Here is a 25,057-nt window from a genome sequence, read left to right as displayed (position 1 = left end):
TTACCGGGCATACTACTTGTGCTAGATTGTTTGGGCCAAGGTTTGTTAAATAGACACATAAGAAACCACAAAATCAGGGCTTCCCCATGATTTTTGACCACCTTGGGCCATAATTTGTTTAGTCTTGCTCTCCTAAAAAATGGTTGAAGTTTTTAAAAATGAGTCTCAATGTCAAATTGCCGGACCAAAAAAGACCACATAATTCTAGGTCCCGAATGCCGTTTAACACCATCAGGGGCAAAGTAGTTTTCTTAGATTTTCAATTTGTTAACCCCTTGACTTGGTTTCAGTATTTTCAGTTTCAGTACATTCCTAAAACACCACTTTTGAAAGTAGTCTCGTTAACGATTTATTGATTGTCAATTTGCCGCTCTATTTTGGGGTGCTCCGGTGTGAAAATATCCATTGTAACTCTCAGTGACCCCAACAACGAATCTGCCAATTTTCATTAAAATCCAACATACGGTTTGGGAGCAATCGGAATATATCGGTTTTGGCATTTTGTCGCTTTTCTACACTATTGAAAGCTACCCGGGGTCCACCCAGGATACGCTGGGGATACTATGTCTCTCAGCTGGCCTGGGAATGCCTTTAGATCCCACCGGAGGAGCGGATTGAAGTGGCTAGGGAGAGGGAAGTTTGGCCTTCCATTCTAAAGCTGCTGCCCCCTCGACCCGACTCCGAATTAAGCGGAAGATAATGTATGGATGGATGGATATTCATGTCACTCTCTATGAGTGTGTCAAATTGGTTTAAAATGGGGTCAATCGTTCTGCAACCCATTTTTTCGATTACTGATTTTCGACACTTATCGGGGGTACTTCGATACAAACCCTATCTAAGAACATTCTCAGATGCTCATAGTACAAATGTTTAAAATTTAAAAAAAAAAATCGGTCAAGCCATTTCAGAGTCCATAGGGAACGAACCCAAACACAGATAAAGTTCCATTTATATATAAGATAAACAGTATTATATTAGATTATCCACAGTAGGAAATACAGTGCTGTGGGGAAATAAGTGATTTCCACCCATCGCTAAGAATGACAAGTCTAATTTATTTTCCTCTGTTATAATCCTTTCATGTCGTTCATGACATTAGTGCACTTAGTAGTGCTAAGTGTGTGAGAGGCAAAGGCCAAAGAGGCGTTGGCAGGAGTAATAAAAGCTTTCGTGTAATTTACCTTCAGGCCAAGCAGGACCAGTAGAGGGACGTTGTTCATGCCTCCTTCCACCCACTCCTCCAATGACACCGTACCGCTGCTGTCAGCATCTATTGCGGTCATCATGTCCTTGAGAACCTGGGAACATATCTCGTTAACATCTGAACATCAAACAGGTTTCTCAACTTTAGGAGAGGTGTCAAGTTTATTTTTCTTGGTGTGTGAGAAGCTTATCCGTTGAAAATTAGTTGGCCATCACAATTAGCATTTGGCGGGGGCATTGGGACTTACCGGCCTGAGCTCTGTCACATCCCATCCCAAGTACTCTGCAGCATGCATCATTTGAGCGATAATTCTATCCACTTCCTATTATTAAAAAACAAAACAAAAAAAACAAGGAATCAAAGTGTTGGCAGGCGGTCTTGATCAGCACCCACTAAAGTTATCGAGAGCACTAACCTAAATTTACTCTTAAATTTCTTGGAGAAAATGGTACATCAGAACTTTATTTCAAAAGGTCTCTCTTGTTTGTACGTTGCACCAGGGGCGCAATATACGGGGGTGCTAGGCCCAGGCCTCAAAGGGGCCTGGTTTGCAAGTGTAAAATGGGCATGGTAGGGTGAGGGGAGGGTCCAACAGACAGGTAAGATGATGTGACGAGCTGTAATATAGTGGACAATCGTCTTGAGGGGCCAGCGAAAGTATGGAGGGGCCAGCAAATAAATGTCCACTAGCATCCCCCCACCACACCCCGTTTGACAGTCCACTCAAGGGGTCCCATTTATGCACATCGCACCTGGGCCCTTTTCATATTTGTTCCGCCACTGCGTGGCAAAGTTTTATGACATGATCATGAATTTTTTAACAGTACAGAATTGACGGTTTCTTCAATTTTGAAGTGACAAAGTCCCCACTGAAGACTCTAGACACCATTTGCAAATATTCTAATCAAGATTTTGTCTTGAGACATTGCTGCACGAAGCCTTACCGAGCTGTCCAGTACGCCGTTGCCATCTCTGTCGTACAGCTTGAAAGCAACTGATAAAGGAACAAAACAAAACAAAATTATAAAAACAACAACAGTTTTCAGGGGAAAGAAAAGATGAAACGGGACTTACACTCTAGCTTGTCACGAGGTTGACCATCCTCCAAGAGTGAGAAATAACACGAAACATCCTTCAGAAAGACCTCTTCTGTAAGGATAAATCAATAGCATGAATTGCCAATCCATTTGTCCTCTAAAGCCATTTTCTTCAATATAGAAAGTAAAGATTCTTTATTCAGTTTACTGAATAAAGTAAATATGTATGAATCATATTTATTCATATGTATTCTTACTCCTGCTGTCTTCCTTGGCAGTTTCGGAGTTTTGAAAAGAGCGAAAGAGCCGCTGGCACAGATCTGCTGGGAAGTCATCCACTTCTAAGTAAGTCTTCAGGAAGAGGCGGAAGCCTTCTTCATTAATGCACTGCAACATGGAAACATTTGAGATATGTGCTAAGGTGAGGTAAGGTGAGGTGTGTGTTAAGAGGGATTCAGTAGAATTTTTTTTTCTTATAAAATGAGACGCCAAATTCACAAGTTGTGTCACCTGAAATTCTATTACCTAAAGGTACTTAATTACTGTTCACATGGCCGTAGTAGTCAGTTGTATTTGTCACATTTACGACACACATACTTCTGCGAACTACCACAGCACACACTATCCCAAATCTACGCAGTTAGCTTAATCTGTTTAAGTGTAAAATTCAAAATTAGAAAAGAAAAAAACCCAGAAGTGAGGAATCCTGCAGGAGACGAAAAAAGTAAAGGAATGTGTCGGATCCGTCTCCGTCTCTTTGTTGCTTTTAATGCTCTATCAAAGGCCTTTGACACGGTAAACATGGAGCTCCCCTGGGATATTCTCCTGAAATTTGGATGCCCAAAGAAGTTTGTCAACATCATCAGTCAACGGCGTACCGCACGCATGCTATTTTTAGACCGTGACATCGCATCGTAAAGCAAAAGTAAAACAGAAGTGGGACATTATAGACCTGCCCTCGCATAGAAACCATTTTAATTATGCTTCTTTTCTCTGGTAGTCTTTCGAAAACGAACATGCCGATCACACATTGCTTTTTTTGGAACTTGTAGAAACGACTCTAGACATTACGAAATATGAAGGATGTTTTCTTCATACTTCACGAAACCAAAAACTCCAAAAAAACCCAAAATGAAAAAAATGTGAAGAATGAATCAACTTGCGCGGACTTTTAACACCAGCTCGGCAGTGAACATTTATGCAGTACACTTTTGTTGAGTTGGCATTGTCTTTCAGAGGACAAAGAGGTAAGCCATTTTGATATTTTTAACTTATTTTTTAGTGTGACGTTGTGCCGTGCTGCTTTTGTCTGACAGTGAATGACCTGAAAACAATTAAAATGGTATCTGACTGCCACTGTTACATTTTCTGTTGTTAAAAAAATAACCAAAAAAACTTTAGTGAGGGGGAAGCGTAAATAAATTATATAATTAAGATTTGTTATCAATGAAAAAATTTAAAGTGTTCGTTGGCTGTCACTGAGTAGCATTTGCGATCGCTACGCAAAACAAACAATATAAATTACCCCCAAGAACGGTCAGAGATGTAGGACAACCAGAGAATATAATATTTAAGAAAGACAGGGCTGGTGGTAAAGGATAGCTTGTTGAAACAGGAGAATGTCATTGTCAGTCGCCTAAGAAAAAGGAGTCTATAACAAAGCTACGTCTGGATCCGGTCAGTTGTTTTTCCCCTCTTTTTCAGCCCTCGACACTCAACCCATCTCTTTAACTGAACATTTTTATGTTCTTCCACATCTTTGCCAGTGAATTTGGCACCAGGGACATCATTTTCGGAGAGAATTGGTAGGTTTAGCTCTGTAAACATCTCCCTCGTACACGATTTCCATTCATTTCCTATCGGGGACAAACGGCAGCGTGTCCCCCTTAGCAACAGTAGCTAACCTCATGAATATTAATGAGCGGAAGTGACGTGTTGCTTGCGGTACGCCATTCCACGAATGAATGAGGTCACGTGTGACTATTGGTGGCCATGAGTCGGAACCTTGCAAAGTGCAGACTGGTGTACGCCAGGGATGTGTGCTAGCACCAGTTCTGCTCAACATCTTTGTTCTACAGTGAGGAGAACAAGTATTTGATACACTGCCAATGGGAAAACCCATTGGCAGTGTATCAAATACTTGTTCTCCCCACTGTATATGTGACGCAGTTGCTCCATGAGACGATTGAGAAGGACAGTGCGGTTACCAAAGATTACCGACTTGATGGAAATCTCTTCAACATTAGAAGGCTGTAAGCAGTGACAAAAGTAAGATCAGAGCGAGTCATCGAACTCCAGTATGCAGACGACTGTGCAGTTGTGGCCCATACACCCGAAGGACTGCAAGCTAGTCTCTCAGCTGCTGACCCTGTCTGTTAATGTGGCAAAGACTGAGGTTATATGTCAATGGGCATCCAGTCCTCCAACTCATCTACCAGCCTTCACCATCTCCAATAAGCCACTTGCAGTATGGACTAATTTAAATTACCTGGGCAGCTTTCTCTCTAATGATTGCAGTATCGACAGAGAGATACAAAACCGGATCAAACAGGCATCAGCTTCCTTTGGCAGACTCAGGAGAAGAGTCATCCAAAACAAAGATCTTAAGATCCACATTAAGACTGCAGTTTATCCAGCTGTTGTTATGACAACTCAGGATGCTGGAGGCCATTTAACATCAGGTGCCTACAATGCATCCTGGGGGTATCCTGGAGGGACAGAATCCCCCACGCTGAAAAACTCTGCAGAACCAACTCCGCCAGTGTAGAGGCTACAGTCACCCAGCACCAACTTCGCTGGCAAGGCCATGTAGTTCGGATGCCAGAGGAGTGCTTGCCCCGAAAGGTGCTTTATGGCCAGCTCCATTTGGCTGTCCCTTGGCATAAAAAGCACTATACAGACCAGGTGAAGGCTGCCATAAAAAAATGTGGTCTTAACCACTGCAGCCCAACGATCCAGCTCCTCCAACACTGCGTCCACAAACTAGAGGAGGACCGAGGTGACCGACGGACCAGGAAACGTCAAAAGAGACAGGAAGCCAGTGCCACACCCACACCCCCAGTCAATGTTCTCACCTGCTCTGCCTGTGGCAAGCAGTGTGGATCTCGGATTGGGCTACACAGCCACATGAAGTGGACTCACAAAAAATAGAAATGGAATGTCATCATCGGAAACGATGGACAACCTTAACGTAACGACACACATACTTCTGCGAAGTACCACTACACATACTATCCCAAATCTACGCAGTAAGCTAATCTGTTTAATCGTAAAATTCCTACCCATCCAATTTTCTTTCAGTTGCCAACCATTACTTACTCATTTGTGTGAACAATGTGTGAGGGAGAAAGAGATGCACAAGAATCAGTATAAAAACCGATAAAAATTGACATCTTACTTCCATTAGTTGATCATTTCAAGTTAATTCATTTTGTGCAAAACACTCCTATCAATCCCTATGAAAGAACTAAAATCCGTAATAATTTGGGATGTTTTGTTTGGGTTGTGAATGTATGAATTAGGGCTGTCAAATTTGTTTGAATTAATCACGTTAAAATATTTGACGGATTTAACGCACATGCCCCTCTCACACAGATTAAAATGACAGCAAAGTGTCATTTCCACTTGTTACTTGTGTTTTTTGGTGTTTTGCCGCTCTCTGCTGGCGCTTAGGTGCAACTAATTTTATGGGTTTCAGCACCATAATTATTACTGACATCAACAATGGCGAGCTACTAGTTTATTTTTTTATTTTAAATTTTACAAACTTTATTAAAGAACGGTTTTAACATAAAATTTTTATAACTTGTACTAACATTTATCTTTTAAGAACTACAAGTCTTTCCATCCATGGATCGCTTTAACAGAATGTTAATGTTAATGCCATCTTGTTGATTTATTGTTATCATACAAATACAAATACAGTACTTATGTACAGTATGTTGAATGTATATAACCGTCTTCTGTCTTATCTTTCCATTTCAACAATAATTTACAGAAAAATATGGCATATTTTATAGATGGTTTGAATTGCGATTAATTACGGTTAATTTTTAAGTTGTGATTAACTTGATTAAAAATTTTAATCGTTTGACAGCCTTAGTATGAATACATTTTTGGTACCGAATGAGCTCAAGCGGGCACATTACAGAAAATGGACTTTTACAATGTTTGTTTATATAGAAATAGGTCTCCGGAGTACCTGAAGGTCCATCAAGCGTGAAATTAGACAAATACGGTTATGTTCTCTAAAATCATGTCATGTATGAGAGGGAGTTGTCCTAACATTGGGGCGAATTTGCAAAATAACCACCTCGCACCAACTTGGACCTTTGCCAGATGGATGGAGATCCACTTTCATGCAACGGCTGGACTACACTGTCATGAAACACTACCATACACTACCGACATCCCTGCAGGTGCGATGACACCATGATCATGTAAAAGTCAAAAGGTGAACAATGCTACATTGCTTGCTGTTGGCTGCGTAGATGAGCGTTGGATAACAAATAAGCCGCACATAATTTAATTGCTCTTTTCGATTGCTGATGGATGCGGGGGCGTTTGTGTGTAGATTTATTTTTATCTTCCGCACACAAATGGCGTATAGCATAGGTATAGCATAGGTATTAAACGCAAGGCCGACGGGCTGGATTTTCCCTTTAAAAAACTAGTTTTATAAATAAAAAGTTTTGAAAAATGTTAACTATTTACATTTTTCATTCAAAAAAAACAATGAAATATACAGTCGTGAAAAAATTAGGACACCCCATGAAAGCCTGTGTGTTTTCTAACATATTTGGCCATATGGATATTTAATATCAATTTTAGCAATTTTGAGAGATTCAAGTAATAGAACTAAACAATTAAAACTGAAAAAAAAGTTTTTTTTAAATTTTTTTTTTACTTTATCGAAAATATAATGTTAAATAAATGCAATTTCTGTTGAGGAATAAATTAGGACACCCCCACATTCAATCCCAGTGTTTTGAAGGAGGCTTGCCTTATTTAAACCTCACATTTAGTTTGGTGTGCCCCTGAGGTTTGAAGTGAGAGAAAACACCATGGTGAGATCAAAGAAGCCGTCTGAGGCCTTCAGAAAGAAGATTGTAGACGCTTATGAGTCTGGTAAGGGATTTCAAAAGATCGCAAAAGAATATAAAATCAGCCATTCCACTGTCCGGAAAATAGTCTACATGTGGAGGACATTTAAAAGAACAGCCAAAATGCCCAGGTCCGGCCATCCAAGCAAGTTCACCCCAAGAGCAGACCGCAAGATGCTAAATGAAGTCTCCAAAAACCCTATAATGTCATCACGGGACCTACAGCAGGCTCTTGCTACTGTTGATGTGACAGTAAAACCTTCATGGGAAATGTGCAATGAGGAAACCTTCACTCGACAAGAAGAACATGAAGGCCAGACAGAGGTTTGGCAGCGTGAATGTAGACAAAGACCAGAACTTCTGAAATAATGTTCTTTGGACAGATGAATCTAAAATGGAATTATTTGGACACCAGAAAAGAGGACATGTTTGGCGTACACCCAATACAGCATTCCAGAAAAATAACTTCACACCAACTGTGAAGCATGGACGTGGAAGTGCCATGGTTTGGGGATGCTTTGCTGCAGCAGAACCTGGCCAACTCACCATCATAGAATCCACCATGATTTCTATCGTGTATCAGAGGGTGCTTGAGGAACGTGTGAGATCATCTGTAAAAAAAAAAAATTAAAGCTGAAGCGAAACTGGACACTGCAACATGACAATGACCCAGAACATACCAGTAAATCCACCAAGGACTGGCTGAAAAGGAGGAAATGGAGAGTCCTGGAATGGCCGAGTCAAAGCCCAGATCTTAATCCCATTGAGATGCTGTGGGGTGACTTGAAACATGCTGTACATGCGAGAAACCTCTCAAACATCACACAGCGTTGAGGAGTGGGGCAAACATTCTTCAGACCGATGTCAAAGACTGGTAGATGGCTACAAAAAGCATCTACAGTAAATGAAATTATTTCAGCCAAAGGGGGTAGCACTAGCTATTGGGTGGTAGTGTGTCCTAACTTTTTTCTCAGTTAGAATATGCATTTTTGTGGATATATTTGGTTTAATGAGTAAAACAGTGTTAACAGTGTTTTTTGTTGTTTACCTTCAATTAAATCACTTTTTCCCCAGAGATAAAGAAAAACAAGATCAGACATTAATATGTGAACATTTCTTAATAAAGAACTGAATATTTCAAGGGGTGTCCTAATTTTTTCACATGACTGTATATAAATAAAAGGTTTATTGTTTTCCTTCTTTTTTTTTTTAAAATTAAAAATAATAAAATTGAAAATACATGAGTTTGCCATTAAGAATTTCAAAAATAGGATTCAGACTATTTTTAAATGACTATATTTGCTACTAAGAGGCTTAAAAAAATGATTCAGATCGAGTTGTTGCGATGGCAGGCCTAGCAGGAAGACATAATGACCCACAGAAGGAAACTATAACTATGACGTGTCCAAAGTCAAAGATGAGTTTGGCACAGCCGGTGTAGAGTACGAAGTGCTGACCACACAAGTAGTGTTGTCCCCAACTGATATTCAGTATCAGTATCGGCAACCCATCAGGTTTTTTTTGTTTGCACTATCGATCAGTACCGGATTTGGTCACCATATCTAATCCAATCCAGTATTCATGTGTGTTTTCATCATCGACGTGCTTTTTGGATGATATAAATCAATAGCCTGGTACTCCAGACTCACCGCTGTTCCAGCTATTGAGTCTGGCCACCATTAAGCGGATAAAATTTCCAGGGCGGAGCAAGCCACAGCAAACAGACAGCGGAGTGGACCAATCAGCGTCGGGCGGGACGAGGGACTTGCGCGTGGAAGTAAACATACGAGGAGAGCGGAGTTTATTCAACATGGCTAGCGCGAGACAGACTGTTGTCAATGACTTGTGTCGATGTGTTTTTGGTAATTTAAAACTGATTTTACCGTGGATTGGAACATATTCTCGGCTCTCCTGTTCGCCATCTGTGTTGCTGTAGAGACGACTTCCGACGCGGAAGAGTGACGTTGCTCGTTAAGAACACGTCACGCAAATAAACAAATCTGATTTGTCGATTGATTTTGTACTTGCTCGAGAGGCCGTTAATGGGCTGTGTTCCAGACTATACTCTCAGTGTTTGGAAAAACACAGGGAGAACAGTCTGGCCGTGCCAGGCAAATAAATCAAGCCTCTGGGCAAATAAGTTTGCTGTGTGCGACTACTCCTTTTTAGAAACCAAATATAGTAAAAAAGCATCAAGAAATATTTCTCGAGAAACTGCGAGTAGGGCTCACTTTAATACATATAATATGATTTGTCATTTACTAGGGATGTCCCAGTCGCATATTTTTGCATCCGAGTCCGAGTCACCTGATTTTGACAATCTGACGATACCGAGTCCCGATCCGATGTTCGAAAAAAAGGTGTTTTTATTTATTTATTTATTTTGGGTAACAAAAGTTCCAAACATGTTCCTGTTTCACCGTGCCGCCTTCATAATGTGAATTAGTTTTTGAAAACCGGAATAACGTAGAAAAATGCTTGTCTTTATTAAATGCTTCATTGAGTGAGTCTACTCAAATCCAGTCACGTTTTGATGCTCACGCTGCTGAGAACAGCCTCTCACTTACGCTACGAGTTGGCACAGCAAACTTATGCAAGTTTAACGATGACTGACACAATTTTGCCTTTGATCGTAGAGCTACCAAGGTTGTCTGGCAAGATCAAAGCTACAAACCTGTCAATCATCGCTAATTTTAAGTACCAAACGCAAGCTGGACAGTTTGCTTTGCAGGAGGAAGGCTGAGAGGCTGTGGCGCTGTATGAGCATGAAGCAGAAAAACAAATATATTTTTCAAATTAAAAACCCAATCCTTTTCGCCAATTCTCTGAAAAATGGTGCGATCGGCGTGGTTTCCGATCAGGTGATAAGATCGGGACATCCCTATCATTGACTAATTGGATTATGTTTTGTTTTTGTTTTGATTGTCTAAAAAGATATTTAACGGATCAACATCGGCTCAGTATTCAATTCACATCTTTAAAAAAAATCGAATACGAAGTTAAAGAAAATCTGTATCGAGACATCTCCACATACAAGAAAACATGCTTTAACTGTCTTTATGGGTACTCATTTTTCCACTCCATACTCTCATAAGAAAGCAGAAATTTGTCACTCTCTCCGTCCCGCTTTGAATGACTTTTTTGATTGGATGCTGGAGGGCTTAAACAGAACTCCCTGGATAATGCTGAACCACAAACCCATTTCTTGTTGGCGTCGATGCCCTGCAGAGCTACCGTATGAATAAATAATTCACTCACTGCTACCCCACTAAGACATTTAACTGGAATCCTTGTGGGTTATCACAGCATAACATTCAGAACATAGCTCCGATACCTTTTATCAATTTCCCATACCTGGACTGGTTGCCAGTCAACCAACCATTCACAACTATGCCACTCTGCAACCTGAGATGAATTTTACTGTATTTCTATTCTTTCTTTTATGGAGAAAATAACTGAAATTACACATGAAATAGGATTTTGAAAACCATCATGAGCTGACTGCAAAAATGAATAGAAGCTTCTGAAAGCAACCGGCCGGGGAGGCTTCACTGCGTGGGCCTGAGCGAGGACGTCATTTACATCTGCATTCTCAGTATAACGGCGCCACCTTTCACAAGAGCGCTTAGTCGACACCATCCAAGGCTTTGAATCTAATTAGCCAGTGTCAGGCTGTTTATACGTGCCCACGTTAGGATGAATCAGAGACTCATTTTTTTTGCATTTTCAGTGCTGTCACATGTCAGAACTTGTGCAGGTTTGGAATGAGAGGACACTCCGTCCTGTCCTGTGCCCTCACCTCTCCGTGTCTGTGCCGGGACAGGCGGCCATCTGCATCAAATTCCCGCAGCACATCTTTGACTTTCAGGCTGCAGTCTGGAAGAGGTCAAATGCAAGGGTAGAGGATTATTTTAGGATTATTGCATGAAGACGGTATAAGGTACTATAGGTTTGGTGTAAAGTACAATGTTACAATTTTTTTTCACAACTCAAATAAAAACTGTCAATTCATTACATTGTAAATTAATTGATTGAATGATTTTTGACATTTACACACAAAGCTATCATGATCACAAGACTTTTAATAGGGTACTCATTTAACTCTAAGGCTGACATTGAGGGCAGTAGATGTCCAATTGACATCTTGTTTTATACATTTTATGAATTTATAATCTTAAATTTGGCCATATTTCAAAATTGTCCTATATGCATGTGCACATCATTGGAAAGCTTAAAATCTCAATTTTCTGGGGGAAGAAAAATTTTTGAACAGGAGGGCATTTAAAAAAAAAAACAATGAGAGAGCATAATTAAATGATGATTTTAACGAGATATTATTAGAAATCGCAGACGTCAAGGAGTGGTCGTGATTTTCTTTTTCAAATATTTACCTTTTTAAGGTTTTTTTTTAATTTTTATTCTGTGTTTGGATGGATTATTTATCATCTAAAATATCGGGGAAAATGTGACAGTAACAAGAAATATACAAATAAGAGATAGTTATGAGGTAGATATCCGTGACCTATTTACATACACTATTTTTTCCCATTGTGACGAATTTTTTAAAAAAGTTTAAAATATGCAAGTGAATAATTTTATAAAGTCATTTTTTAAAAACTAAATATTAGACATCAATTAATGATTCTAAGCTAAATATGATGACATCGAAATTACATTTCAAATAATAAATATCATTACTTACCTTTAATTGGTTGAAACAAAAGCGGTTGTGTGGTGTCTGTAAACGGGGGTCTCCAGGGTAAAACGGACAAATTAAAAATAGTTCGGGGGCTTAATGCACCATGAAACTGCTATTGCAGCATATAGACATAGTGTAGCAGCATACAGCAGTTTATTTTAAAGAGAGATGCAAGAGCAGAAACTGCTTTTTCAGCCTTTTTTGTCTTTTCCGCCTTATTATTTATTTTTTTAATGAATGTTTTAGGCCTTTTATCAATTTATGATCTTATTTATATATACATACTGTACATCTACACACACACATATTAATGTAATTAACGTATTAAATGATTCCACAGAAAATTAAAGAACTTGACATACATTTTAAACGCTGGGAAACCCTTTTGAAAACATCTTTTGTGTGTGTGTGTGTGAGCATCTGAAGCACTGGTCCTTCAATTCCGGCCTGCACATCAAGACCCATAAATGCTTATAATTTTAACAGTACAACTTGTTCTACATGCACGGCACTTTTTGCACGTTCACAGCTTTTACAGTACTCTCATGCAAGAAATGCAGGGATCAGTTATACCCATTTTAATCTCTGTGGTACGTTTTAAACGGACCAAAGTTCTTTATCTCAGATAGTCTGCTTCGTTTTGTAAATGTGAACGCCCATCCAAACTCTAGTTAGGACCAAACAAACGAACTCTGGTCCGCTCAAAAATCATGGATCTCGGTCCACTTTAAGCGCACCCTGCTTCGCTTGTTCATGCAACCAGAGCAGGGTGCGCTTTTGCTACTTTATGTCCAGCGTCACAGCCTGGAGCGACACTGCTTCAGGCTGTGATGCTACATGCGGGGCATCCTTGAAAGCGGAAGTAGAGCGTGGACACTATTCAAAATAAACAATGGCAAGATGACAGACGATTAGCCATGGCCAAATGTTGTTGTACTGCGCTATGCAGTTGCAGTTGATACACAGAATTGGGTTCTAATGTGGCAATTGTGTTTTGCATGCTGTTGCTGAACTGACCATGTGAGAGTTACAGTGGAAAAGACAGGCAGAGCCACTTGGGGTAGCGTGAATCTCGCTCTTCTGGAAGAGGCGACAATTTCAAAGTCCAAAATGTCACAAAAGTGAAAGCGATTTCGTGCCTGTGTGACTTGGGGTACTACACGGTTCCCTTACGTGGTTTAATTTTCCCCTATGCATTTTTATATACTCCAGTTTGCTCGGCATTGAGTAGGAAGGGACTGACCCTGCCGCTGGCCAAGCAGCGACAAAATTTATACTACATCACGTGCAGCGTCACAGCACCACGCTGTGACTCTGCACGCTCCCTCTCTTTCTTTGGAGGGAGGTATTTCCTCTTCTATTTGTCCAATCAATGAGTGCGCCTTTCATCCATGTGATGCTACTCGGAAAGTTCGGTTCGCAATTTGCAAGTGTTGGTGCGAGGGAGCTCTCCAACCCGACCCTGGTCCTCTTGATCTAATGTGAAAGCGCCCTAATACTTTATCATTAACTTAGAGCAACTTATTTAAGCGGCCATACTTTGTTTCATAGGGTTTCCTATTGACTGGATTGGTTATATCGATGAATTTTTACACAAAAAAATGAGAGCTTGAAACAAACTCAAACTTAAATTTGCAAAAAATCCTTACAAAACAATTTCAGACTAAAAGCTTGTCAACATCGCAGACACTAAGCATGTAGGCGAGTACATGAGTGGGTAGAAGTGCATCGTGAGGTGTGAGTGAAGGGAGGAGGTGGGTAAAATGTCCATAAATGCACTCACATTCAATATACTGCTGGAGCTGGATGAAGTCGACAGAGCTGAGCTCCTTCACCTCTTTGCTGGCGGGGGCGGACATGTTGCGAGACGCCGCACGGTGAAACTGTGGAGACAAGGTAGGCGGCGTGTGGTTTGAACTTGAAAGCTAAGTAAAAACAGCATTTGCACCCCACACCTGAACGTCTGTGACATTCTAGTGATTCATTTTCCATCCATCCTGTTTCTCTGTATCTCTGCGTTTGACTGTATTTGCATTGTCATCATTCAAAATGGTTATACGCTCTAAGCTGTCTTTACAAAAGTATGTCAAACAAAAATAGAAACTTTGACTCTAGGGAGCTGATGAGCCCAAAATAATTTTTGCATTTGCTCATTGGCCTACTAAGATAAGATATAGAGCGTGGGACGTATTTTAGGCTGGAATTCTGGACTGTCACGTAATATCTGTTCCCGGCCCTCCGCCTCACCCTTCACGTTTGAAGAACCTTTTGTGGACAAAATCCGCTATTCAAATACCCCACCTCGCCTCAACAAGCAAAGTGAAACACTAAAATGTCAAACAAGGTCCGACGTGGGCAAGAAATTCACGTGTGACTCACAAAAGTGGGCTTGAAAGCTGCGGTGAGCACACAATAAAAGGAGATTCCATAATGGTGGGAACACAAACAAGGCAAATGTCATTAATCATTCAGGAGGTGAAAAATGAGGGGAGGAGGAAGTTCCCATCTTGCCCTGATGACGACTAAAGTTTTAAAGCGCTGCTGTCCGACAGAAAGTAGAGCGCAAACGTGAAAGGACTGTTTACTCTCCCTGCACTCACTGGAAAGGTTCAAACTGTCCCAAGCTTAATTCCCTCCAAAGGTCAGCAGCGTTGCCTAGCAGGTTTGCAGATGACCGAGCTGCCTGGAAAGCTTGGATGGCCAAGTGCCACATGAAGGAATCGCGGCAGGATCGATGCCTTGGAAGTGATTCACCTAAAAATAGGACTCAGTAGGGCAGTCGAAATACAGTAAATTTGAAACAGGCTGCCAACTTCTTACATTCATTTTCCACAGAATAATAAGCATTAATATACTAGTATATCCCTTTAGTCTCTTGTAGTGTTAATCATCCATCAGCCTCTCCGCAATCACTTCCTGATTGCACATTTTCAAATGACCCTGTAGGGGAAAAGAGAGCTGGAGAAATATCCTGGATAGAATGACTGGAAAAAACAATGGCTGTGGTTAATCGGGATTAGGGGTTCTCAGGAATGATGTTGAGTCTTAATACAGACAATGTGACCACTCTGATTTTCTGCTGACAAAAGAGGGGGCCTTTAGACAAGGCACCCGGGGCCGAGACTTTGACTTTCATTGGATTAGGATGCAGAATAGTGAAAAATATGAGGTGGCATTAACATAAGCACTTGTCTTTGTTGATACCGATTCATCCGTTTTTTTATACAGTGCTAAAACTCATGAGCTATAACCTGTCCCAGGTGATTTAGGAGGGGAGGAAGAATCCAGCCAGTACCGGTCGCTAGCCAATCACATTAGAAAAACCAGTCACACTCACATAATATACTGGTCCTTCTCAAAAAATTTGCATATTGTGATAAAGTTCATTATTTTAATGTAATGTACTGATAAACATTAGACTTTCATATATTTTCGATTCATTACACACAACTGAAGTAGTTCAAGCCTTTTATTGTTTTAATATTGATGATTATGGCAAAAAAGTCAATAAAAAAACAATAATTCCTATCTCAAAAAATTAGCATATCATTAGAAGGTACGCTAAAGAAGCTACTGACCTAATCCTCTGAATCAACGAATTAACTCAAAACCCCTGCGAAAGACTCCTGAGGCTTTAAAAACTCTCAGCCTGGTTCATTACTCAAAACCGCAATCATGGGCAAGACTGACAACCTGATTGCTGTCCAGAAGGCCATCATTGCCTCAAGCAAGACACAGAAAGAAATTTCTGAGCGAAAAGGCTGTTCCCAGAGTGCTGTATCAAGGCAACTCAGTGGGAAGTCTGTGGGAAGGGAAAAGTGTGGCAGGAAACGCTGCACAAGTACAAGTATGTGTATGGATTGGAAACATCCAGAGCCACCGTGCACAGGCGTGTGCTGGAAATGGGCTACAAGTGCCGCATTCCCCAGGTCAAGCCACTTTTGAACCTGAAACAGTGGCAGAAGCGCCTGACCTGGGCTACAGAGAAGCAGCACTGGACTGTTGCTGAGTGGTCCAAAGTACTTTTTCAGATGAAAGCAAATTTTGCATGTCATTCGGAAATCGAGGTGCCAGAGTTTGGAGGAAGAGTGGGGAGAAGGAAATACCAAAATGCCTGAAGTCCAGTGTCAAGTACCAAGAGTCAGTGATAGTCTGGGGTGCCATGTCAGCTGCTGGTGTTGGTCTACTGTGTTTTATCAAGGGCAGGGTCAATGCAGCTAGCTATCAGGAGATTATGGAGCACTTCATGCTTCCATCTGCTGAAAAGCTTTATGGAGATGAAGATTTCATTTTTCAGCACGACCTGGCACCTGCTCACAGTGCCAAAACCACTGGTAAATGGTTTACTGACCATGGCATTTCTGTGCTCAATTGGCCTGCCAACTCTCCTGACCTGAACCCCATAGCGAATCTGTGGGATATCGTGAAGAGGAAGTTGAGAGACATCAGACCCAACACTGTGGATGATCTTAAGGGCGCTATCGAAGCATCCTGGGCCTCCACAAGACCCCAGCAGTGCCACAGGCTCATTTCCTCCATGCCACGCCGCATTGAAGCAGTCATTTCTGCAAGAAGATTTCCGACCAAGTATTGAGTGCATAGCTGATATAATTAATTGAAGCTTGACTTTTTTTGTATTAAAAAACACTTTTTTGTAATGGTCGGATGAAATATGCTATTTTTTTTTTGCCCAAATTATCAATATTAAAACAATAAAAGACTTGAACTACTTCAGTTGTGTGTAATGAAACTAAAATATATGAAAGGTATGGTATGAAAGGTATGAAAGGTTTATCAGTACGTTACAGAAAATAATGAACTTCATCACAATATGCAATTTTTTTTAGAAGGACTAGTACATCCGTGTAGGGCTGAATGATTTTGGAAAAACATCTAATTGGGTTTTTTAATGACAGATACAGCGATTGTGATTCATGATTTTTTGTAACTCAAGCTTTGGTGGAAAATTCAAAGTCATATTTACAAACATGACATGGAATTACATCACAGCATCGAAACGCATAAAAAAGCTATGACCAATATGCTATGACACTGGAGTGTAATGCAGTCCTTTTAAATTTAAAAAATAGGTTACAAAAAGCAGTGAGGCTTGCAGTATCTAATACAGAATCTAAATATGCTAATTTCGTTATACTGTGTGTAAAGATCAATTTTTAAACAAACACATTTTAACATTTTTGGAGATTTTTTTTTTAACTGAAAATGATGGTCGTAAAAATTCATTGTTATACATATGCAACAATGATGTTGGTGACATCACATCGCACCTTTTTCTCGTTGCCCCCCCCTTCAGCCTGGATTCAAACCCGCACTGTTATATTGTCAGTCATTACTTAGCTACTGGTTGGAGCAAGTGCTTGGCGTGTATAAAGTTAGGAAAACATTGATCCCTGAGAACTTAAAAGGATGCACTGGCAACTGAAGCGAAACTTTATTAGCTCAGTAGTCAGCACACAGTAGCGCTGGAAGTCACTCGCAGCAGGGGAGGATCTTATTTTTTTTCCCCATCCAAAAACAGCCGTTTCGGTCCAAATTTGTCATGCTTGCGCTTTTTCTCCATACAAGATGTGCACAATGGTAGTATGGACGCATGCTGGATAGTTTACGTACTATTACTAGGCTACTACAAAAACAGCGTTCTATTTCACCTACAGTGTGTGTTGGTCTTTTTGTACTGGAAATAAAAAAGCCTGTGCATTATAATGCAAATCCCTGCAGCTTGACGCCGCAATGACACACAAACACATTTGAAAACTAAAAAGTCCAATAAGCCTCAGTTTAACACACACTTTTCACAACACTTACATAAATTGCAAACGAATATCCAACAGCGCTCTGCACGGCAGCACTTCAACAACAACAACAACAAAACAAACAAGCAAACTATTTGAAATCTGCAGCTAACTTTTCCTCGCTGGGCACTAATATAAACTATCATAATCATCTTCATTTTCGACCTCGAATTGAATTTTAGAAAATCTCACTGTTTTTGTAAAGAAAAAAATCGCTGATTCGTTTTTGCGCCATGTTAACACCTCCTGTGTCAACAGCTAACTTTTCCGTTCCATTAGCACCTTATCCGACGTGACCTGGTAGCAACCAAGGTGCCAGGTGGTGACTATGTTATTACAAAAAAAAATGGTTTTCAACATATATATTAAAAACCCATAGTTAAATCCACTATTGTTTCAATATATTTTATTTATTGATTTATTTTTAACAACAACAACAAAATCTACCAAAACACTTTTTTTCTCCCCAACATCAGGGGGTGCTGCAGCACACTCAGCACCCCCCTTGCCGCACCACTGTGAGCACACCTGACTGCAACAGGCAGCGTGGGTTCAAAACCCAGTTGGGGAGGAGAGAACACAAAAGCAAGCGCTGTGACTTTACCACCACTTGACCTGTTACGCATATGTGCCGCACTTTTTACAGTTACTTAATGTAAAACAACAGTTCAAATGTAGTTCTTTATATGATCGTATGTTGTTAATTTGACAGTAAACTTTCACGGTTTTTCCTTTTTTTAAACAATATTATTCTGGCAGCATTTTATTGTAAATTAAATGTTTTTTTAAAATTGTTTTTTGTGTGTGTTTATTCTATATAAATTGTACGTCAATCTATACGTATAATTTTGGTCATTGCCTAATTGCATCAACCAGTGTTTTTTTTCTGGCACTGGGCACTGGTCTCCAACCATTTCTTGGTGCTATTTTAGATATGTTTTGGGTCAATGTCCTGTTGTAACACCCATGCCAGGCCCAAAACATTTTGATCGTCTCCATATTTCATGACTTCTTGCGCACTGTCAAGGCACCCAGTGCCAGAAAAAAGAACGAGGCCTACAAAGAAAAGAACACATTGCCTGTAGTGAAACGTGGTGGAGGTCCAATGATGTTTTGGGGTAGCTTTGCTACCTCTGGTACTGGGTGCCTTGACAGTGTGCAAGGACAGCCGCAATGTAGGATGCAGTGTCAGAAAACTCTGCCTGTGTCTGAGGTCACGGGCGGTCCAACAAGATGGCACCAAGAAATGGTTGGAGACAACGTGCTGGAGAATTCTGAGAGGGCCATCGATGAATCTGGATCTAAATCATATTGAACACTATGCAGAGATCACAAAATTGCTGTTGCAAGAAGGCACCCTTAAAATCTGAGAGACCTGGAACAGTTCGCCAAATAAGAGTGGTCCAAAATCTGAGACACAACATCTGAGAACAAAACATCTGAGAGGTGCACGAAACTTGTTGATGGTTATAGGAAGTGATTGCTTTCTGTTATTTCTTCTAAAGGATGCGCAACCAAATATTTAGATGAGGGTGCCAACAATTTTATCCAGCCCATTTTATGCATTCTGTGTAAAATTGTGTACATTTTGGCTTTTTTTCTTCAGCTTTTTGTGTGTTTCCAATGCACATTCAAGAAATAAACACATTCATATGGAAACCATTTGTAATTGCATTAAATTCTGTGAGAGATGCTGTATTTTCGGGAAAAATTCCGGGGGTGCCAATCATTTCGTCCATCATTGTAACTATTGTGATAATAAGTATTTTTTTTAATGTGTGATTAAACATGTCACTGATGGTTCGTCTGACTTTGACGGGGGCAGCATGGAATCAATTCCCACTCAGTGGCGGTGTGATTGTGGGTGAGAACAGTTGTCTGTGTCTGTATGTGCCCTACAACTGACTTGCGAGCAGCTTGGTCAGCTGGAACAGGTTCCCGACAAGCATAACCGGTGTTGAATATGGCCGGATAGTGTGAATCATGTGAAATGTAAATATTTTCTTTTTGAAACGGGCTGAATATAGTAATTTATTTATTAGGTAGTAAAACAGATCCTGGGTCAGATAAGTGCAAACGAAATAAATTAGAAAATTTAAATTCACAATTTTGATTTATCGCTCAGTCAACACAGTAAGTAAATTAGCATCTGCAATAACCCAACAAAGAACTCAGAGTGGGAGAAGAAAATCCATGCAAACACACTGACCACAAGTCTAACGTTCTACTTTGAAAGTTGACCAACGAAATGCAAATGCAAAAACAAGACAAGCAACAAAGTTGCTGTGGCATTAGGCTTGTTGCAGTAGGGGTAATTTTCATTCTTCCATTCATCCTTTCATGGGATCCGCAAATGCAAAGTTATTTGGTTTCATCTTCTGAGTGTCTCTTCATCTTCATTTCTACATAAACTGAGGACACATGGTACACATGAAATCCACTTAGCACAACTGCAGTGCGGAAAAAAGCTCTGACAGGAGAGAAATTCACGTAACCAGCTTGTAATCAGTCAGGAAACGACAATCGCACCTTCCCCCTGGGATAACGTCCAGCCTAATGAGTTAAAATGGGCCATATGCAAAACCAGGCGAGAAAAAGGGGTTTAATTTGCAGAGTGCATGCCTATTAAACATGATCCGCATTCACCCAGATAAAGAAAAAAAACACTTAATGGTCTGTCGCTGTCGACTATATGCAAATTTGCAATGGAAATAATTGGAAATTTTAATACCAGAGGGAGAATAAAGAAAAAAGTTTGCAGTGTGAGCAACAGAAGCTATGGAAGGAGTAACTGCGTCAAATAATTAATGATATATTGAGGTATACATCCACACAGATCTATGGTATAACACACCTCCAGGCAACAATATCATGATCAGTGTACTGTATATATATTAAAAAAAAAAAACAATTTCCATCAGTTTTATATAATTAAATTAAAACAAAACTTCAAAATTAATGGATCACTAATCATTTTTCACGGTTAATCCTGAGCAATTTCCATTCTCAATCCTTACATCGCATCTGGAGCCCTTTTTGCGGATCCAAGCTAAAGGAAAACTATAATACTACACCTATTTCCAGATTAAATTTTTTATTATTATTACTGACTGCTCTCTCACAGTAGTAGGGCAAGTGATTGGGTGGCAAAGAAAGAACACAAGCATCCCTCGAGGCAGCCCAGTCTGTTTTCATGTGAAGACATTTGGCCTAAAATCAAAACTCCCATGATACTGAAGTTTGCTGATTCTAGATAAGACAACGTACCAGATTGGCACAATCATTTAAAAAGGAGCAACAGACATCAACTAAAATAGAACATGCTGCCCTAGTTGCTGGAAGCCCAGTGGATTCAGACTATTTGTATAAGTAGTCATGCATACCTAGCCATGAAACCCATGCAAAAAATAATGACCTGGCATTGCAGAAATATGTCAAGAATGAATGCAGAGGTTTTAATTAGGGCTGTCAAACGATTAAAATTTTTAATCGAGTAATTACAGCTTAAAAAATAATTAATTGTAATTAATCGCAATTCAAACCATCTATAAAATATGCCATATTTTTCCGTAAATTATTGTTGGAATGGAAAGATAAGACACAAGATGGATATATACATTCAACATACGGTACATAAGTACTGTATTTGTTTATTATGACAATAAATCAACAAGATGGCATTAACATTATTAACATTCTGTTAAAGCGATCCATGGATAGAAAGACTTGTAGTTCTTAAAAGATAAATGTTAGTACAAGTTATAGAAATTTCCCCTCTTAATGTTTTCGTTTTAATAAATTTTGTAAAATTTCCAATCAAAAAATAAACTAGTAGCCCGCCATTGTTGATGTCAATAATTACACAATGTTCATGGGTGCTTAAGCCCATAAAATCAGTCGCACCCAAGCGCCAGCAGAGGGCGACAAAACTCCAAAAAACACAAGTAACAAGTGGACATTGCACTGTGCTGTCATTTTGATCTGTTTGAGCGGGGCATGTGCATTAATTGCGTCAAATATTTTAACGTGATTAATTAAAGAATTAATTACCGCTCATTAATGCATAATTTTGACAGCCCTAGTTTTAATATTTGACACATACTGAGATCTATCTAAGTACAGTTACTATAGAGTATATGTATATCAAATGTGAACATGTAATAAAAATGCTGATAAATAAGTACATCACTGCCATTGTGTAGGTAATAACCAGCTTTAGGGGCAATTCCGGCATCTCCACATCCAGAAGATGGCAGGTGTTTTTCTCACTTATCCCATATCTATTGTCTACTCAATTCATAGTAGTGATTCAGTTTTGAAATGTGTGCATGTACTGCAAATTCAATTACATTCAAAAATATATTCTCATAGTTCTTCTAACAGTGGACTGTCGTTGAATAAGTTGGGAAAAATATTACTAGTGCACGATAATTATTGGTCCGATAATTATTGGTCTGATAATGGGAATTATGACGTCATCCCAATAAATCCAATAACATTATTAATAGGACCGATAATATGTACTGTAATATTTTTGGCACGGTGTCGGTGGATTGGGATGTGTGCATTTGTAAATCAAGCACTCCCTTTCTGTGAGGTCACACTCAAGTGTGCCACACGGCTGGCGAGAAACACATCTTAATAAGTCACTTAAAAGATGACAATCGCTTTGATGGTGTTTTAAAAGAGTACAGGGACGCGCGAGCTGCGAATGAAGCTGCGTAACCGATACCAAAGCCAATTCCAAAGCCAGCTAATAAGCCAGGGTTGTACCATTTAATGAGGCCTTTGAAAAGTTTCACAAAGATGATCACAGAAATGATGGCGCTACACAACCAACCCTTTTCCCTCGTCAAAGACACAGGATTCAGGCGACTACTTCGTCATTTGGAGCCAGGTTCATCATTCCAAGCCGCCGCCACTTTTCAGATGAATGTTTACGGGAAAAAGTAAGATGAGATTGCCACACGCTTCCATACTTTGATCGGCAACCATGCACGGCACGTAGGTTTTCACCCCGGACATACAGTATAGACATGTAATGTTAGTCCTCTCAGCATGCTTGGTAGGATTTCGTACTATGCAGAGAAGAAACCTCATACTTTATTGAAAATGGGTTCACTCACTGCTGTTTATATTGATTATAATAAGGCAGGCCATTAATCCTTTTTGTTCTACCATATTTTTGTTATGAGGAATGAGTGATGAACCTTCCTATATAATGTTTGCATATTACAGTGTTAGTTATAAGTTAGTAAGTTGTTGAGAGGCCTTTTGGTTATTGATAGGCTTGCTGTCCTTACCTGTCTACCAGGTTAAGAAAGTTGTTTCATGGAACAAGACCACAACAGTCTCCTCTTCTGTAGCACCAAATATTTTTATCTGATGACAAAGCACAATACCTGTTGGGTTTATCTTTTAGTTCAGTGCTCATTGTTCAGGAAACACATCTTCAATTACATTGACTAATTGATTGCGACTGACTCAAATTATATATATTTGAAAAAATAAATATTGGCACTTTATTTGAAGTCAACACTGTTCTTGTCTTTGTTTTGTTCATTACAATAATGTTCATGTCATTATGAAAAATCTGGTTAGTTCAAAGACAAATCTATGTTGAATCCACCACTAGTGTTTTTTAAACCTCCAGGTATTCAAAAATTTGGGTGAATATACATTTTAAAAATTATACATTTGTTATCGGTTATCGATATCGGTATCGGCTTAGAGGAGCAGGAAGTTATCGATACTGGTATCGGTTTCAAAAAGTGAATATCGCGCACCCCTAAAAAATATGCTGTTGAAATGAGAATTTTAAGGGCTCCATTTTCGTGAACAGCTTTATATCTAGCGCAGTGGGTGTTGGTAATTTCACTGACAAGGAAAAGAGAAAGGTTTGTGCCTCTGTCGTAGACATAGACAGATTACCGGTGCCGATATTTTGAAATTTGACGTATATTTGTAGCGGCCTGTTTTTTTGTTGTTGTTTTTTTTTTTAATTCGACCGACAAATAGGAAAAAATCCTTTTAAAACTGGGCTAAAGTTAAAAATTATTTCAGTTACATTAGAATTTTATTTCATTTATTGTGAAAAAAATTCAGGGAGCTCTTATTTAACTTTACAAGAGGTGCTGCTGAGCCTGAGAACTCCCTGTATTGTTGTTGTATTTTCTGTGGAAAATTTTCAGAGAGCTATTTATTTAAATTTTTATAATTATTTGACTTTATAAGAGATGTTTCTGAGTTGAGGAAATTCAGGCACTTCTGGATCTTTTATTTTCTATTTGAGTGATTCAATAAACATGCTTTAGGCATTTCAGTAAGTTCAGTGTTTGCATTATTCAATTTTTTATACCATTTTTTACACTTTTACCGCAAATGAATATCGGCTCCAAAAATCTCTTATCAGCCCCTCTAACTACTAATAATCGGTATCGTCCTGAAAAACCTATATTGGTCGATCTCTACTCTGTAGGACTCAACATTTTAATCATGTCTAATCAAAGTGGCTTCTCTCTTTCCCTTTAAATGTGGCGCACTACTAAATTAATATCTCAAGCCCCCCTTTTACTGCAAAATGGACCCGAAGGGGTGCCATTAGTTTGTGCTACGTTTGTGGTAGTTGTTGGGACACCCCTATGTTATTGTGAGAGTTGGTACACTCTGTCAGCTGCCACGGAGGTTGCTGCGATTGACGTCATCACTCGAAATTAATATTTCAAGATCATAGCAGCACGAACGAAAATTTTTACAGCACAAACATACGTAGCACAAACGATCAACACCATTTTTAATCAGAATGGGGGACTGGTTGACTTCAGATTGACCAATATAAGAATTTTTAATATCTCAAAACGATAGCATCACATATGAAAGTTTTTACAGCACAAACAAGCACAAACGTAGCATAAACGAATGGCACCATTTTGGCTCCATTTTGCAATAAATGCGGGGTTGTGTGATGTTATCACTCAAAATTAATACCTCAAAATCGCAAAAACGATAGCAGCACAGACGAAAATTTTCATATCACAAACAATTAATACCATTTTTAGCCATTTTTAATCACAATGGGGGCTGGTTGACCTCAGATTAACCGAAATATGAACTGTCAATATTTCAAAAACGATAGCAGCACAATCAAATTTTTTTCAGCACTTTTCAGCACAAACCAGCACAAACATATCACAAACGAT

At 39.5% G+C, this 25,057-nt stretch overlaps 1 protein-coding gene across 4 annotated transcripts in view; it reads right to left on the bottom strand.

Annotated features, from left to right (window-relative positions):
• The window catches only part of dgkaa (diacylglycerol kinase, alpha a), a 62,472-nt gene that overhangs the window by 22,073 nt on the left and 15,342 nt on the right, over positions 1-25,057 (bottom strand). The window contains exons 2-8 of one of the 4 annotated variants that reach the window (XM_057822975.1): positions 13,829-13,928; positions 11,146-11,222; positions 2,502-2,631; positions 2,282-2,356; positions 2,152-2,201; positions 1,455-1,529; positions 1,185-1,301 (exon numbers count right to left, since the gene is read on the bottom strand). In XM_057822975.1, the coding sequence (XP_057678958.1) occupies positions 1,185-1,301; positions 1,455-1,529; positions 2,152-2,201; positions 2,282-2,356; positions 2,502-2,631; positions 11,146-11,222; positions 13,829-13,904 (600 nt within the window). In that variant the 5' untranslated portion in view covers positions 13,905-13,928. Of the gene's footprint in view, positions 1-1,184; positions 1,302-1,454; positions 1,530-2,151; positions 2,202-2,281; positions 2,357-2,501; positions 2,632-7,892; positions 8,140-11,145; positions 11,223-13,828; positions 13,929-25,057 lie in introns of those variants that run through there. The other 3 variants (XM_057822996.1, XM_057822985.1, XM_057823003.1) reach the window with 3 other exon arrangements.

The sequence above is a fragment of the Corythoichthys intestinalis genome, chromosome 2 (assembly GCF_030265065.1).
Source record: "Corythoichthys intestinalis isolate RoL2023-P3 chromosome 2, ASM3026506v1, whole genome shotgun sequence".
In the NCBI taxonomy this organism is placed as follows: Eukaryota; Metazoa; Chordata; class Actinopteri; order Syngnathiformes; family Syngnathidae; genus Corythoichthys; species Corythoichthys intestinalis.
Note: the sequence above shows the minus strand (reverse complement) of the source record. Positions and strands in the feature narration are given on the sequence as shown.